At 46.0% G+C, this 17,788-nt stretch overlaps 1 protein-coding gene across 15 annotated transcripts in view; it reads right to left on the reverse strand.

Annotated features, from left to right (window-relative positions):
* Positions 1 to 17,363, reverse strand: part of DZIP1L (DAZ interacting zinc finger protein 1 like) — a 31,639-nt gene extending 14,276 nt beyond the window's left edge. For 2 of the 15 annotated variants that reach the window (XM_079100894.1, XM_079100900.1), the window contains exons 1-9: positions 12,914 to 14,968; positions 9,672 to 10,256; positions 7,894 to 7,978; positions 5,491 to 5,612; positions 4,608 to 4,769; positions 3,669 to 3,797; positions 2,187 to 2,252; positions 866 to 1,006; positions 391 to 421 (exon numbers count right to left, since the gene is read on the reverse strand). In XM_079100894.1, the coding sequence (XP_078957020.1) occupies positions 391 to 421; positions 866 to 1,006; positions 2,187 to 2,252; positions 3,669 to 3,797; positions 4,608 to 4,769; positions 5,491 to 5,612; positions 7,894 to 7,978; positions 9,672 to 10,256; positions 12,914 to 12,916 (1,324 nt within the window). In that variant the 5' untranslated portion in view covers positions 12,917 to 14,968. The other 13 variants (XM_079100904.1, XM_079100903.1, XM_079100893.1 and 10 more) reach the window with 12 other exon arrangements.
* Positions 17,364 to 17,788: the final 425 nt, after the last annotated feature.

The following is a 17,788-nucleotide window of genomic DNA, read 5'->3' on the forward strand; positions in this document are numbered from 1 at the left end:
TTGAACCTTCATAAGCCTCAGTTTCCTCATCTAGAAAAGGAAGATAATGCCCACCCTACTCTAAATTGTGGGGATAATATAATTCAGACATGGTGAGCTAAAAAGTCCACTCAAGAATCCTGATCTCCCAATCACTGCCCCCAAGGTCCTCACTCCTCCCCTCTGACCCATCCCCTTACAGAAAAAGAGAAAGGTAGGCAGGAACCCCTGCCAGCTGAGGGAAAGCCTTCAGCACAGTGTCAACTGCCCCAGGAGCTCCCTCCCTAGCCCAACGGGAGAGCCCGACACCACATGTCCCATGGACTGCTATTACCAGTCCTCCACCTATAGATTGACTGGGGGTGGGAGGAAGAACCCAAGACTGCTGCAAACCGTTCCCTGAAGACTTACTCTCCACCTTCTTGAGGGATAAGGTCTGGATCTGTAAGAGGTAGAACAGAGCAGATTATAGTTTGCTGACATGTGGAGACTGCTCTGAGCAGCAGATCTGCCTAGTGTGTTGAAGAGGGGACTGCCACTGTTGCCAGGCCCCCAGGTGGAACTGGAAGGTGCTCGAGGCACTGCCCCAGCCTCCAGCACGTCTCCTGCAGGCCATATGTGAAAAGGGATGGAGCCAAGGTGGGACAGGGACAATCCAGAATGACAGCCCACTCCATTTCCCCAAGCTGGGGAGGGAAGGGTGACCCCTCTTCAGAGAAGGGACACTTCTTCAGCCTGCGGGGAGGCAGCTGCATCCTTTATTCTTTGTGCCCCTCATGCCAGAGAACTCTTCTCTCCCCTCCAGGAAACTAAAGAGCCCAGAGCAATCCTTGCAGAAAAGAGGCCTAGGGGCAGCAAGGCCTGGCTGGGAGGAGGAGCGACCTACCATCTCCTCCTGGGAGGCAATGAGCCTGGCTTGTTCCTGCAGCTGGGCACGGAGGGCATTGATCTGGCGCTGGGACTGGGCGGTTGCCTTCCTCTGGTCCTGAGTCAGGGAGGCCTGGAGCCTCTCATTCTCCTTCTGCAGCTGGTGGGCACAGGATGGCTGGTGGGTCAAATGTCTGCAGAGACCTCAGAGTGCCTGGTGCCTATGGACTCTGCCCCTGGAGACAAATACTGGTGGAGGGATTCACTTGAAGCAAGGTAGAGGATTTCTAGAGCTGCACAGGTGGCTTTCTAATAAGACTGTTCCAGGTCAGGCACATTTATGGGCTGTGCCTAAGGAGTAAGAATGAAATGCAGGTCCCTAAGATCAGGAGAGAAAGTGCCCTCTGTCAGATGCCACCATCCATTGAGGGATGTTCAGGAATTGAGACTATTAAAAAATCATCCAATGCCATGTTTTTAGGTGAAGACAAGAGGTGAAGAAAATGTGTTAACATGTTACTTTTAATATAAGAGCTGAAGCAAAATAAGTCTATTGATTAACATTTGCATAAAGAAACTCTAGAAGAATACACAAGAAAGCAATAGAAGTCATCACCTGCGAGAGGGGGACACATGGGAATGACTTCTCGGTGTTTCTTAGTATGTTTCTTCTGCTTTTGGAACAAATTTGAATGTCTTTCCTATTTGAAAATGTTTCACATAAAATAAAACCATCACATGGTAAACACGCCCCTAAGATGAAATGGGGAGCACACGTCAATCATGGACCAGGCTCTGACCTAAACCTTGTCATCTCCTGAGTTTTCTGAAGGCAAGGTCTGGGGCCCTTTGCTAACCAGCTTCCTCCTCAACTGGCCTCCTCCTCATGGATGTTGTACAGAAGCAGTTTTCTTTGCCCTGAGGCCTGCACTGGGCTCAGGATCTGAACCCTTCATTTGGACACCCCCCCACCAACTGCAATATCACTGAGGTCTGTTGTCACCTGGATCTCTGGTTTTCAAGGAAAACCCCACACATGGAATGACCAGGTGACCCATCTGAGGTTTATAGGACAGGAGGGCCTCACCACTGAATAAAGGACTTGTTAGGCTCAGAAGACAAGGCCAGGAGGCCCCAGCCCCTAAGCCAAGAAAACCACTGGCCCCTCAGCTGACCATTTCTAAGTATTGATGGCAACCAGCAGCCAGAAACAATATAATCAAGAAAACAGGTGCCAGCCAATTGCAGGCGGGGTGGGGTGGGAGAGGCGGGGTGGAAAGGATGCTGAATCATGAGAGGAGGTCATGGGAAGCCAAGCCCCCAGACTGCCCAGGAACAACTACCTCTCTCCTCTCAGCCACACGCTCTTCCTGCAGTGTCTTCATTTTTCTCTTCCACTCTGTTTTCTGAAAAAGATTAAAAGTTTATTAAATGGACCCCTCTGGATATTAATACATATCATAAAACTACAGAAATTAAAAAGTACTGGCTCATGATTAGACAGACAGACTAGTGGAATAGAATAGAAAGCCTGGACAAAGATGGTAAAAAAATGGAAACTTAGTTGGTGAGGGAATGGGGAGATGGTTTACTGACTAATGATGTTCAAATAAGTGCCTTCTGTCTAGAAAAATACAAACGTGGGTCCATATTTAATATTTTAAACCGAAATAAATTCTAGATGGGTCAAAGAATTAAATGTAAACATTAAGGCTATAAAAAGTACTGAAAGAAAACCCAGACATAATTTCTTTTTAAATTTCAGAGTAGGAAAAGCCATAAAGAAAAGATTGACAATTTGATCATAAACATTTTTTTTCCCGACCAAACCACAATAAATGAAGTTGAAGAACAAATGGAAAATAGCCACAACCAGAACAACAAAGGGCTGGGCTAATTTGCACACATTACCCACAAATGGGCAAGAAAAACATCAATAATAGAAAAACTGGCAAAGAAGATGGTAGAAAAAGAACAGCTGGGCTGGGGAGATAGCTCAGTTGGTAGAGTGCTTGCCTCGCGAGCACAAGGCCCTGAGTTCGATCCCCAGTACCGCAAAAAAAGAAAAAGAACAGCTGCTTTATGATGTGTGTGACTGAAGTATCAACAGGTGGAAACACAGCATTGCTGAGAGTTAGACTTGAAGCTTTCTCTCAACCCCCCTGGAGAGCAGAAACAGAGGCACAAGTGACTTCATGACTATCAACTGCCCTTCCTTGCCATGGAATTATCAATGACACAGACCACCTGTAACTGAACTAGAGTAAGATTCACCCAAGTGGTGGCCAGAGCCACCTCCTATCAGCTGGGTGAGAGCAGATCGTATATAAGTTTTCCCAGCTTCACTCAGTGACCTCACCTCACATTGCTACCACAAAATCAGCCATAGTGGGAATATTTACACCCCAGCAAATGGCCAATACTACAAATCAAAGCTTTATTTTAGCTCCAGAGATCGAGTTTAGTTGCTCATTTACCACCACATCACTGGGTCCATCCTAAATATCTTCAAATCCAGGAGACCATCACACTTTCTGAATTGTTTTCAACTGGTTAGGATAAAAATGGGGACAAAAGTGTCAAATAAGAACCCAACCCATATATGTTGGTATATATTTTGAAAAGATGTCAGCCAAGTCAGACCTTGTACTCTGAGCACCAGCCTTGTCTGGGAACCTTATGCATTGGCACAAGGTCTGAAAATACAGACCTTTGATGTCTTTCAATTCCCCTAAATCGGTACAGCAAAAATGAGAGGCTTCGTTGGGGATAACAAGGTTTGGGGTTTGCTCTGGAACCTTGAAAGCACAGAGCATGATCACCTGAATCTCCATCTTCTCTCTCAGGGCCTGGAGCTCCTGCGCCTGCCTGAGTTGCTCCTCTGACTCTTCATCCCGCAGCGATCCAAGGTGGGACTCTGTTGCACTGTGGGACCGCAGTGCCTGCAGTTTCTGAAAAGGCCAGGTCATCATTTAGTTTAGAAGAAAATCTAGTCATCATGTTGACTTTTATACCTTACCCCAACTGCAAACCCCCAACCAGTCCTACTAAACACCCACATGCCTACAAATGTTCACATGAATCAGCATTCCCCTGCATGAGGGTTGTCCTGAGGGCTCAGCCCTGGCACAGGAGAAGCAAGCTCCCAGAGAAAGACAGAACCCAAGAGAATTCTTTCGATTCCACTAAAATTCTGCTATTCTCAAAATCCTGAGCTTGCCTGATGGCTGCCCCATTTCTTCCTCAGTCTGGAATGTGCTGTGGAGAAGCAGACTTTCAGAGTCCATGGGAAGGGCTCAGGCACCTCAGGCCACCCCCTGAGGCCTCCTGCCCCTCTTCCACAAAACAAAAAGTCCTGGCTATCACCTGAACGGCTGGCTTTGCACATTGGAGCCCAGTAACCAATACCTGGTGATTCCAGAGCTAGCAGAGTATGAGAAGGAAAAGGCACAGAAAATTGGATCAAAGAGGAAATACCAAGGGCTGGGTGTTTAGCTCAGTGGTAGAGCACTTGCTTAGCACATATGAAGCTCTGGTTCAAACCCCAGCACCAAATGAAAAACAGCAAAGAGACAGAACTGTCTTTCCACCCACCTGTGGTTATTTTAAAAAACATATCACTATTGCGCTAACAAAAGCAACACATATGCATCCATATACTGCATAAAAATAAATAAAATTAATGTAAACAAAGAAATGAAGTCTTGAGAATAAGCAGGTTTTCAAAAAAAGAACCTTGAAATGCTCTTTATGTTGGGTACCTCTTCTAACGTAGAGTTCTGGTTGGCAACGATTTTAAATTCATCCCAAAATAACTGTTTTAACTTGTCTATTTCCCCATAGAGCTTGGTCTGCTCTTTTTCTTTCCATTCATCGAATTGCTTCTTAGCTTCTATTTCCCTCTGACGAGTAAACTCTGCTTCCTACCAAAAAGAAAGAAAGAAAAAAAAAAAAAAAAAAAAAAAAGCAAGAACAATCGTTAATTCCACAGTACAGCATATATTTGCTGAGGACCTGCAAAGGACCCCATTCAAGCAAGTCACCATGGCACCATGGAGATCCAAAGGGTATTTGTCCCACTGTCCCTGTTGTTTGGACCTACAACTAGCCATTCTAAATCAGCCTTACCTAAATTGTGAAGTCCCTTGAGGATAGGACTTGTCTTCTCTTTCTTTATAGTCCTGACAATGCCTGGCATAATTGGTGCTCAATAAATGCATGCAGAGAAGATGAATGATGAATGAATACACGAAACAAGTTTGTCTTTTCATTCAGCAAATATTTACTAAGCGTTTCTCCCAGGCTGGGTTCTGGAGCTTTCGGAATCAAACCAAGTCTTTGTCCTCAGAAAACCAACTAATAGGGTAATGTACGGAGTTAAAATTCAAGTTCAAATGGCTTCAGGGGGTGCCGACTAATGCAGGAATCTCCAACTCTCCACTCTACTTCTGGCTACACAGGTCTGGCAAAATAATTTGATTTTCCATCCCAGACTACCTAACATAATTTGCCACATCCAAGAAGTCTCCATTGTAGCTCTACCTCCCAGCTCTGGTAACCTGGAATTTCAGCCCCGGGGGATTCATGTGCATCAGAGGTCTGGGTAGCCAGTGATCTGAGTCTCCCTGGGTCCTCTGTGCCCACCTGGAGCTGCCGCTGCCTCTCGGCTTCCCTCTGGGCTTCCAGCTCCCCTTGGGTCCACTTTAGCTTGGCCCGTAGCTCTTCCAACACCTCCTCCACAGGCTGCTCCTGCTGCTTCTGCTTTCCTGGGGGTCCACAGCAAGAGAGGGTGGAAAGGCAATGGAGGGTAGTCTCTTGCCTCTGCAGTCACATCTCAGTCTGAGACCAGCTTTGCTCCCTAGTTTATTGACCTTGGGCAAAGCACATAACCTTCCCGACCCTCTGTTTCCCCAAACTGCAAAACGGAAATCACAGTTCAGAGGGTATAGTGAGGATGAAATGTGATAATGCAAAGTGCTCAGCATAGTGCCTGCATGACAGCTCAATAAATGTGAATTATTATTGGACTGTCACTTCAAATAAGCATTCTGACAGTACTGTCACATGGAAATAGGAAATTACTAGAGTACCAGAAATAGAATTCCAGTGTGCACACGCCGTTTGTTGACATAAAGAACTTATCTATGTATCATCACAACAGAGAGAAATGTAAAGAAATGAAAATAATTATAGTTTTAAGGCCTTTATTCAGTAACATAATTTAAATGCACAGTTTTAAATTTCAAGTGGAAAAAAAGGCAGCATGAAAAAAATTTTAACCAAGGTTGCTTTAAGTGTCTACTTTAAATTTTGTAATCGACAGATAAAATAATATGTATTTATCATGCACAATGTGATGCTTTGAAGTATGTACACACTTTAAAATGATTAAATCTAGCTAATTTAACTATGCATTATCTCATTGGGGCAGTATTTTTGTGCGAGAACATATAACAGTCTCTCTCTGAACATTACTTCCAATTTTTTAAGTTAAACAATGATCCAGAATGAATTATAAAAACTGCAATACATATAAGTAAAAGTAAGAGTAAAGGATTAAAGAAAAAGACACCAATTATTTCTAAATGTTTATTAGTTTTTAAAGTATTATTTAGTGATTTCTAGATAGAGGCTACTATTATTAAAGTTCTAATCTTTTTCTTTGAAAAGAGGTGGTTTTATCAGTTTGAATTTTTTTGGAAACAAGTGATTTTTAAGAGTATAAGTTGTTTTGGTTTAGTAAAGAGATTTCTGGCAAGTACAGAACAGGAGAGCTAGGCCTCTGGGAAGCCCACTGTCAGAGAATAAGATGTCAAGAACACTCACGTAGCAAAAGTGGCCTTTAGAACTTATTTCCCTACTCCTTAGGTTAAGGAAATATTAAGAAATATGCATGAAGATTTACATATGAGAATGTCAATCATCCTGTGATATATAACAGGGAAAAGTTTGAATAACCCATATATTCAGTGGGAGAATATTATGAAATAAATTATGATAGCCACATAATATAATATAATTCAGTCATAAAAAATTCTATTTTCAAAGATAATTTAGTATAGAAAATATAATATATTCTTAAGTGAAAAGAAGCAATAGTCAAAATTGCATCTTATGATTACATATGTACACAGAAAAAACTGACAGTACACCAAAATATTAACTGCTGGTGATCTTGTCCATGATTTTTATTTTCTCTTTCCTATTTTCTTGTTTTTAAAGTGTCTATATCAAAGACATATACTTTTACCAACAAACCAGTATTTAAGAAACGGAAATCTGTTTTTCTTTTGCAGCCTCCAATACAGGCTCAAGAACTAGATACAGAATAAAGGAATAGAGGCTAGGTATGCCAAACTGTTTTAAAAAGAGAATTCAAGTGATTGAAAATAGAAAAAAAAAGTTCTCTTTAATGAGATTTTTATATTTATATCATATATTTAGATTTATCTTACTGTACAGCTGTTTCTGTTGAACCTCAAAGAGTAGACATAAAGCATGAAGATCTCTCTATGGGAACAACATTCAGCCTTGGTACTCATTTTGGAGTTCAAAATGGTAAAATGTTTAAGTGATTAAGTCATGGTAAAATGTTTAAGTGATTAAGCTCAAGTACATAGAAAAGTCAAAGAACTGGTCTGACTGCTCCTTTATCCCACAGTCAGCCTCACAAAATTGCATATTCACAGATAGCTGGGAGGCAAGGGTCCTCACAAGCCACCTATCTGCCTGTCCCATTCACAGGGAAGTCCATGGAAATCCAGAGCAGGAGCAATGACTAAGGTGACATCACAGACAGGGACAAAGCTAAGACTGGAACCCACCTGTCCCACACCCGGCTCCTCTTCCCCATTCAGGCAGTGGACAACTCATCCAGCCCCCTGTGGGGTCCCCCTCTGTGCACAATGGATCACCCCATCCTTACCTGGATGATGAGACTGTAGAGTACAGTTGGGTGTATAGGTGCCCCCGGTCCACTGAATGCCAGTCCATGCCCTTACACAGTCCCAGGGCCCACCCCCTGACCCTGAATGCTACCTGACTCACCTCCTTCTGCCATTCCTGCATGCCTGCGCTGGATATGGCCCCGGAGGAAGGTGGCATTCATGAATGTCTTGTCACATAAGTGGCACTACACAGAAGGGAAGCAATTGGGAGTGCAGCATTAGATCCCCTTAGATGGGCTGGAATCTTTCATATATCAAAACATCCTTCCCTTGGGACCCCTGGGCTGCTTCAGAAACAAAGAAGTTGAGGAGCTGGGAATGCAGCTCAATGGTAGAGAACATGCTTAACTGAAGGGCCCTGGAGTCGATCTCCAGCACTACCGAAAAAAATAAATAAATAAATAAAAGAGAAAAGAAATTAAGAAGGTTTGATTGAGTGGTAGTGGGTGACATCTGCCTGATATTACCAGTACTCTGGGGAACTCTGAACAATGACTGAGTGTTTGATGATACTGAGGAATTTCTGTTGATTTTTCAGGGTGTGATGATGGTGGTGTGTTTATGTTTCAAAATGGGATTCCTTGCCCTTTAGAGATACATATTGAAACATTACAGACACAAGCATAGGACCAAGACACTTCAAGGTGGTCCAGCAGTGGGGAAATGGGAAGGGAAACACATGGCATGGAGCTGGCCACAAGATGAGAACTGCTGGGCTGGACAGTGCATAGATGAAGGTTCATTATATTATCCTCTCTGCTTTGGTATATGTTTCAAATTTTTCATAATAAAAAGTCTTCATTAAAAACACCAGTGCCAGACTACGGGTATGGCTCAGTGGTACAGTACTTGCCTAGCATGCTCAACGTCCTGAGTTTGACTCCCCACCACAACCCGAAAATAGAAAAAAGACTCTCAGCTGGTGTTGAAGAATTGATGTGGGGTGAAAATCTAGTATCCGAGTATTGTGAAGGGGTAAAAATACAGGTCACCCATTAGCCCCCAATTTATGAGTTTCTAGAAACCTAAACCAGCATGACCTGTGCCCATACCCTCAGGGCCTGGCCACTGTGACAATTTATTAAAGGGCAAATGTCTCCAGTCCCCACTTTCCATGGAGATAAATTCCAATGCTCAAATGCTGCCCACGGTAATGAACCATCTGAGTGAACAGTGGAGCCCCTTTCCAAAAATGGGGCCTGCTATTCTCATGCCACACACCAATTCTACACACCCACATCTTTACACAGCACGCTCTATACACACACTCTCCATGCACATTCACACCCTCCATAAAGACACACATGCTTAGATACATACACTTCATGTCCTTCATTTCTTCACATACACATCTATACACACACCCTCCATAAGCACAAACACACTTTCCTTACACACTTATACACCACGCTTTGCTGTACCCTTCATAATAAGCCAGTCTAAGCATATGTGACAAGCCACTACTCTCCATAAACACAAACATCATTTGCTGAGGGACCTCCAAGATTCACACGCATTAAATACACATATTCATACCATCCACACACATATACATACTCTCCATTCATTCACAAATACACACACTAGACAAGCACCCTATCCATAAACACATACCTACTCCATGCACACCACCCTGCATACATATCTCTCACACGTATACAGCTACATGCACATATATAAACATAAACACATAGAGTAGAACCTGATCAGACGTGCCCAGTATTTCAGACCATCATTAACAACTCTAAAATCTACTCCTAAAAGTGAGAATGACCTGCAGTGGCCTTTTGGCCCAGAACTGTGCTGGCCAGGTGGTCTGGTGGCTGGGGCACACAGCCCCCGACTCTCCCCACCTTGTGCGCCACAGTAGTTCCTCACCGTGTGGTAGCTGTGGACGCCTGTCTGCATCAGCAGCTGCTGCAGGGTGCTGATCATCTTGCGACGTCGGCGACTCTCTTCCCGCACACCCTTGAGCTCATTGGCCTGGCGGCCCAGCTCCTGCTGGCCCTGCTGCTGCTGGCCCAGGCTGGCCTGCAGCCGTGCCTCCAGCTGGGCAACACTAGCAGTCAGGCAATCCTGGCAGTGCAGCAGGTACTCTATGATGAGTTGTGCCAGGCGTAGCACCTTGAGCAGCACCGGGTCCACGGGGTGCCCACAGCGGCTGCACACCTCCCGGTCCAAGTTGCAGAAGGTGACGCCTGCAATGTTCTCCTGCAGAGTAGCCACATCCAGCTCCCGAGCCACGCGGTCCACATCCAGGGCACTAATACGTCTCCAGTCTATGCTCTCATTACGAGGCTGGAACTTGAAAGTGGGGAGTGTGTAGGCCCCAAAGTGGGGGCTGCTAATACCACCCTCAGCAGTGGCAGCTGGGGACTGCATGGAGGGGAAAAGCACCGGGCTGTCCACTGGGCTGTGGTGCCACCAAGCCCACGGCAGCTGACCAAGGAGCTGAAAGAGAGCCTGAAAAATGAGAAGAGAGTCCAAGTTAAGCAAGGAGTGTGTGGCTGCATGTACTGTCCAGCTGGTCAACAAGAGCCCAAGCGGGTCAAGTGGTTGCAGTGTGAGTGGTACACACTGACGTGGCCAGAGTCGTGGAAAGGAAGGATGTGGGCTTTGTAATTAATTGCACAGGTAGAGATTTGAATCCTCTGCCTTGGGCAAGTCCCTTCCCTTTAAGCCTCCTGAACATCTGAGGGATCAGAAGACCCATTTATCAGAATCATGAGGAATGAGGCAGGTGAAGCACCCAGTCTAGTGCCTGGCACAGAGTAGGTCCTCAGTAAACCCTTCCAGACCCACTGCAGGAGTCCCTGGCAGAGAACTTTGTCAGAGGGAGCTGTCAACTGTACATGTGCCTCAGGACAACGTCCAACCACTTGCCATGGGTGGCAGAACCACCTGATAACCACCCCATCCTTGCCTTCTCCTGTCACTACAGGATTCCAGTAGAGCCCAAGTGGATGACATTTCCCAGTTTCCCCTGCAGTAAGGTGTGATCATGTAGCTAAATTCTCTCCCGTTGAATGTGAAGATGTCTAACCCTGCCAGGAAGGGCTCGAGACAGCTGCCATGTCTCTGCTCTGATTACACTCAGTCCAGAACGAGCTTTTTCCCTTCAGTGCTGGAAATTGAGCTGAATAGTAGTTTGATGATATCAATGGGCATTTAAAATGAATATTCCACTACTAAGAATTATGATTTGGGCTGGGGATGTAGCTCAGAGGTAGAACACTCGCCCAGCACTCACGAGGCCCTGGGTTCTACCCCCAGCACTGAAAAAAAAAAAAAAAAAGTAATTTAAGTTAAAGTAAAAAAAAAATAAGTTCTTAAAAAAAAAAAAAGAACTACAATTTACTCTATAGACAAACTCACATGTGTAAATGTACTTGAGAAAAAATTGTCATTGTAGTACTGTTTATAAAACTGAAGTGCATGGGCTGGGGATATAGCTCAGTTGGTAGAGTGCTTGCCTTGCCTCAAGCACAAGGCCTTGGGTTCAATCCCCAGCACCACACACACACACACACACACACACAAAAAGTGAAGTACAAGGGGAAAAAAGAAAAGGGACACAATGGAATTGCTATAAAATAAAACACAGGAAAGCTATTGATAAGTATAAGCTTTACAGTAAGAATTCATATATTAATATACATATATAGACTTTCATTTGTTTTAATGATATAGTAATATAATCACATTTACTAGTTCAAAAATTATGTATTATTAATTATTAATAGTATTTATAAATATTAATTATTTATATATGCACTCTGGAATGATCACCTATGAGAGGAGGGCAATGGGAGTATAATATAATAAATGAATGAATTGATAGATGTTATATGGATGGTCAGATAGATAGGCCTTACACAGACCAATGATAATCTGAATAGTCTATATCTATTATAAATATATAAAAATGTATAATTATTATTCATGCATACAATTCATTTATCCATAGGATTTCACAAACTTGGGCAATTCTTGAAAGATGGACAAAACACTGTCAGCAATGGATACTTCCAGGCAATAGAAAGAGAAGCTAGAGGACTTCTATTTTTCCTTCTCCACCTCTCTATACTATTTGAAGTTCCCTCGAGGTACTTTACCCCATTTAATCAAGGTACATGTTACCCCATTTAATCAAGTTCTTTCTGGATTAAGTGATTCAGACATGTAAATGTAGTTGAAAGAGAAGAAAGACCATTGACCTCAGGAAGGAGAAAGGCCTTGAGGAGAGGGGAGGCTGAGCTGGCAGAGGGGACGGCCTCCAGGAAAGCACCTGGCCTTCCTGAGCTGTCCTACCTGTGACTGGCAGTGACAGGCCACTGTATGAAGTAGAAGAGAAGCATGGCACTTACAACTCAGGAAGTCCACATGCAAACTTACAAACAGGCACGAGATTATCATTCCCAGTTCACAAATCAAGAAATGGTATCTGGAGAGGTTGAGTGTCTCGCCCTAGCAAGGAGACCAGGGTTGAAGTGCCAGTACACATGCCCCTGGCTCCAAAGCTTGTGAACTTTGAACTACCAATGCTGATTCTTGGGGTAATTGTTCCCAAAACTGTACTCTGACTAGAGTCTCATTCCTCTTCCCTCAAACTTTTAACTCATTCATTCATTGAAGGTACACCTCCTTGGGCCCTGGCCTGTGCCTGGCACTAGGGCTTCCCAGGTATATTAACCACACACCTGCTCCCCACTCTCTAGCTCAGTGTGGCTCCTTGTCACAGCACCAAGTGCCTCTTTGCCTGGTCTTGAGACTGCCCACAGGATGCTGCTGACCCACCTTTCCAGTTTCAGCTTCCTTCTTTTTTTAAAAAATATTTTTATTAGTTGTTGATGAACCTTTATTTATTTGTTTGTATGTGGTGCTGAGAATCAAACCCAGTGCCTCACACTTAGTAGGCAAGCGCTCCACCACTGAGCCGCAAGCCCAGCCTCAGCTTCCTTCTTTTCTCAGCTCCTCTTCCCTAACATACTCCAAAAACATAACCATCCAGAATAAGCACGCCCCCCAGGGCTATGAGAAGACCAGCACATTTCTACCCTACTAACAAGCCAGATTATGGGTGAGCGGGGGAGAAAGGAGCTGGGTGACATGGTACTCACCATGCTTAGCTCCAAGCTAGCTGCACCACTGGGGCCTCAGAGACAACTGCTCACAACAAGCGGTGCCTCAGAGCAACAGCAGGTTACCAGGCAGGCTGTGGGCAAGGGTAACAGGACACCTGCTTCCTGTCCTCCATAGACCATGAGCTCACCTGAGAACTTCACTCTTTAACTATTTAAGCTTTGGCCTCAGCTGCTTGCCAGCAGTCCTCTACAAGAACAAGGCCAAGAACTGCCCAGCACCAACTCTCTCAGCTCTCCTTCCACCTCTCTGCCTGCTCCCTCCAGCCTCCTCTGTAAACAGTGACTGTCCTTTCACCTTTCATTTAAAGCAGGACTGCCAGTGACCCTCAAGATTTTTCTGTTCACCCATGACCCATTCTCCCTGCAAACTGTCCTGGGGATGAGCTCACACATACCACAGCTTCAATGACCTGCTTTAGCCTGAGCCTTGGACACCCCCAAATCTCTTTCTCTCTGGCCTTCCTCTCTTATGACACTTAGGCCCAACCCTTCTAAACTGATGACACCAGAAGTTGCAAACCCAAATTCTACCAACACCAGGAAAAGATCCCTGACCAAGGTCCAGAGGGTGGATTCAAATACAGGCAGTCCAATTCCAGTCTGGCCAGTTGGCCACTATTGAGTGCCACCTCTTGGTATAGGCCTTCGGTCACCTCCTTCTTATCCTACTGAGGGTGGATGCATGCTTCAAGGCCCTGCTTGTCATGATTACCACCATAAAGCCCTTCAGGCCCACAGTCAAAATGCCCTGGCCCTCCTGGTGTTCCAGAGCAGCAAGTGTACACTCTAGTCTGTGTGGAGTGGCTGTTTACCCATCCATCAGCACATCCATCAACACACGATTCCTGAGCCCCTGCTAAGTGCCAGGCTCCAGGACTCACACTCAGAATTGGTGATGACCTAAGCGACAGTCCCTGCCATTGTTGGTAAAAAGAGTTAACATCTGTGGAATCTGACTATGTTCCACATACAGTACTAAAGTTTTATGTGTATTATCCCATTCAATTCTCACAACAACCCATTATACAGATGAAGAAACTGAGAGAGGAAACAGAGAGAGGAAATGACTGTCACACAATTATATAACTGCAGTGTCTAGCTCCAGAGTTTGTTCTCCAAACAGGCAGAAAAACACAGAAATTACTGCAGAGTGGTAGGTGCCAGAAGAAGAACTAGAAGAGGGTGCTGTGAGAGCACCAAGGAAGGTCCCATACTGGAATATTTCTGTGTTTCTCCTCCCCAGCTCCCAGCTTTCCAGGCCTTCACCAAGGCTCATTCACATCTGTTGTATTCCAGCCCCCGACCCATTTTCCTGAGATCAGATTGCTATAGAACTGAGCAAAATTGTCCAAATCTTGGAATAGCTGCCTACATTCTTGGGGTCTTGAAGAAATAAGGCTATGGACCACCAAGAATTAGTGTAAAGAGCAAAAACAGAGTTAGGAGTCCTTCATTTGAACTCACTGGAGGGAAATGCCACTCAAGACATAGAAAAATGCTAGATTTGTTGACCATCTGTGTCCACAGGTTGAATTCACTGGCTACTAATAGAAGCAGAGTGTGCAGGAGCCCTGTGGGTGGGCTCTGGCCCACCAGTGAGGCATCCCAGTACCCACACTGACTGTCACTATGTGGCCTTGGTGTTATAGCTTGCATCCTGAGCCACCCTTAAACCTTTGCCTTCACACTCTGAGCATATTCCTTGAATACAGGAAGCAGACCCACTCACAGTTATACAGGTTTTTGAATTAGGTTTTACTGTACCCTAAAAGTACCATGTCTATCTTCCTCTAGAACCCCAACAGTCTAATTCCCAGAAGTCCTAGGGCCCTGGCATCAAAAGGTAATGCAGAACTGTGGGAATTTGAAGATGATGATGATATCATAATAGCCTACACATAGCCTTGTTAAGTAGCTATGATTTGCCTCATCTGACATGCGTAGAAACCAAGGTTCAGAGAGGCGAAGAAACCTGCCCCAAGTTGCTACTAAGCAACCAAGTTCTGTCTGACTTCACAGCTTTAGAATTATGCCAAACTAACTCCCAATAATGATATGGGGGGGCGGGTGATGATGAAGACATAAATTATTTCCCATTAAGAAAATTACAGTACCTGAGACTTTCTGACAGAAGTGCAAGGGCTGACAAGGGTTTATAGCAAATCACAACAGGGTCAGTGCTGGAGATCTTAAAATCTCTCTGTGTCTTGCAGGACTAGGCTGAACACGACTCAACTCCACAGCTTGCTTTCTGGTTAGGGTAGGCAGAAGACAAAGCCAAGTGAGTGTGACAGGTTACCTGGAAACCACATGCTCCAGGGGCAAGGACAGGTTCTCTCTTGACTGAATTATCAGAACATTGCTTTCAGCACATCTGGGAATAGACACTTGAGGTAGAGATGACTAACTGTCATTAGGAAATCTGAAGCTGTGTTATCCACCTCTTCACGTTTTAATGGGACCCTTGGAAACTTCCCTTCCCCATCCCAGTTCGATATGATGAATTAATAACAGAAAAAGAATATTTGTGCTAGCACTTCATTATGGGAGAGTTGGCATCTAACAATGGCACTCCCATACCAATAGAGATAACCCATCTACCACCCTTGCTTTGCCCATGCCCAGGGAAAGGGTGGTCACCACCCATAAGGCAGTCATCCCACTATGGAACAGTTCCTGGAGAACCTGCATCTCTTCTGAAATCTCCCCACCTAAAATCAATCAAAGATAACTTCCACAAAATTGGCCAAATGCATGATTTTTAATTTAACTTGACAGCTGGACAACAACAAAGTACTATCTTTTTTCTCCCTCAAGAAAGCCCCCAAGAGGAGATTCTGAAGGGTGCCAAGCTTCTAAGGGGCTGCCAAGCAGTCATTTACAAACCTGCCCTGGCTTCCAAACCTGCCCCTGGGGAACTGGGGTACATCATTAGTGCTAATTGCTATGGCTGCCAAGGAAACCTTCCCACAGTTTGCAAACAGGCTCTGTACACAGCACAGGCAAGGGAGTGCAGGAGACTCTGGTGGAGATCAGAGGGACCCAGGGGCTTTCCTGGATTCTGTGGTTTTCTAAAGAAAGGAGTCCCCCTTTTTCCTCTTCCCTGTCTCTCACAGGGCCTGCATCCACTGTCACAACCTTCAAATAGCAAGGGAGAGATCCAGTCCACCAGGCATGGTGGCTCTCTCCCTTACAGCTGGTCTCCTATTCACAGCAACTTTAAGGAGGTAGTTTAATTTTATTTATTAACTTCCAGGAGGTAGTTTAATTTTATTTATTAACTTTCAGGAGGTAGTTTAATTTTATTTATTTACTTTTGTGTGAAAGGAATGAACCCAGGGAGGGCTTAGCACATGCTAATCTCCAAATCTACCACTGAGCTACTGGAAGTTTTTGCCACAAAAGGATTCTCTATAAAATAAAAGTAGGGGTGGAGATTTGACTGATGCCCCTTGGAAGTATTTTAGAGGTGAGGACGGAATGATCTACCTTCGGAGATGCAGAATTGCCAAAAACAAACCAAACAACAAGCTTTCCACGCCCTCGCCCGATACTAAGCAAGTCTCCCGTGGACTTCTATCCACGACCACCTCAAATCGACAATGCTATTGCTGCCGCCTGCTAAACTCCAGTCCAGGAGTGGAACCAGTAAACAGAGATGCCAACATGTTTGTTTACAAAGTCGTCTAACTAAAAGATCTCCCTTTATCATCAAGCCCCCTAAATCACATTTTTTTTTCCCCCAAAAAAAAGTAAAAACGCAAGGCCTCCCGGGAAGCCGAGGCCCGGGAGATCAGTGGTTCCGGCAGCGCGCCTCCGTCGCCCGGGTGAGTCCTTCCCTCCCGGGGTACCTCGGTCCCGAGCAGGCCAAAGGGGCTGGCGCGGAGTGCCCAGCGGAGCCCAGGGAGCGGCTGGTCGGGAGGCAGAGCTGGCGGGCCACTCAGTCCGGGCGCGGGGCTGGGCCCCTGCGGGACGCGCAGGGCCGCTAAGGTTGAACGGCCCGCCGCCCACGGTCGGGATCGCTCGGACTGCAGCCACGCTGCCTTCCCGCTCCCCTCCTGGGCTGAATTCCTGGCATAGTTTTCCCAGGCGGCCCGGCTCACCAGGGGGTTCCCCCGGAGCTGGGGCAACGGGAAGAGGTCTTCTCGCCCCACGTCCGCCTCCCGACTCACCCCACCGCCCCAGACAGCCCAGCCCGGAATCCTCGCCAGGCGTGGCCGGGGATGCTTCTTCCCAGCCACCAGCGAGGCTGCGCGCACTCCGCGGCCGGGAGGAGAGGGCGCGCCGCGGCAGCCCCAGGGCGGTCCTCCCGCGGTGGTCGGAGGCGAGAGCGCCTCCTGACGCTGGCAGCTCTTAGCCGGGGTCTCTGGCGCCTCCTGCTCCCACCGCTGCGTCCCAGCGACTCCAAGGAGAGGCGGAGCCTGTCCCCAGCGTCCCGGGAGGAGCTATTTTTAGATCTGCAACGGATGGGAGGACGCAGGGAATGCCACGTTTAATCCGTTAAGAAAATCCAAGATCCAAGGGAATAGTTCCCTTGCCTGGCTGAAAGCTGGGCGGGGTGAAGCCCAGGGAGGCCGGAGTGCTCCAGCCTCTCCTCCTTTCTCTCCTCCCCCTGGTCCCCACCCCGCCACACGCTCCCTCCCTCCCTCTCCAGGCCCAGAGCGGTCTGCCCACTGTAAACCCGGGCAACTGCAGCCCCGCCCGGCCTCCGCTGACGACTCTGCCCACCCGCCCAAAACTAAAGGGAACCTCCTAGATTTTGATCATAACCCAGTTTAGGAAAATCCTTTGAGTATATGCTCTAGGTTGATCAGAGAGCAACTACCTTCCTCACCCCCCCCCCCCCCAGGC

This window comes from Sciurus vulgaris (assembly GCF_902686455.1).
Source record: "Sciurus vulgaris genome assembly, chromosome: 10".
Taxonomy (NCBI): domain Eukaryota; kingdom Metazoa; phylum Chordata; class Mammalia; order Rodentia; family Sciuridae; genus Sciurus; species Sciurus vulgaris.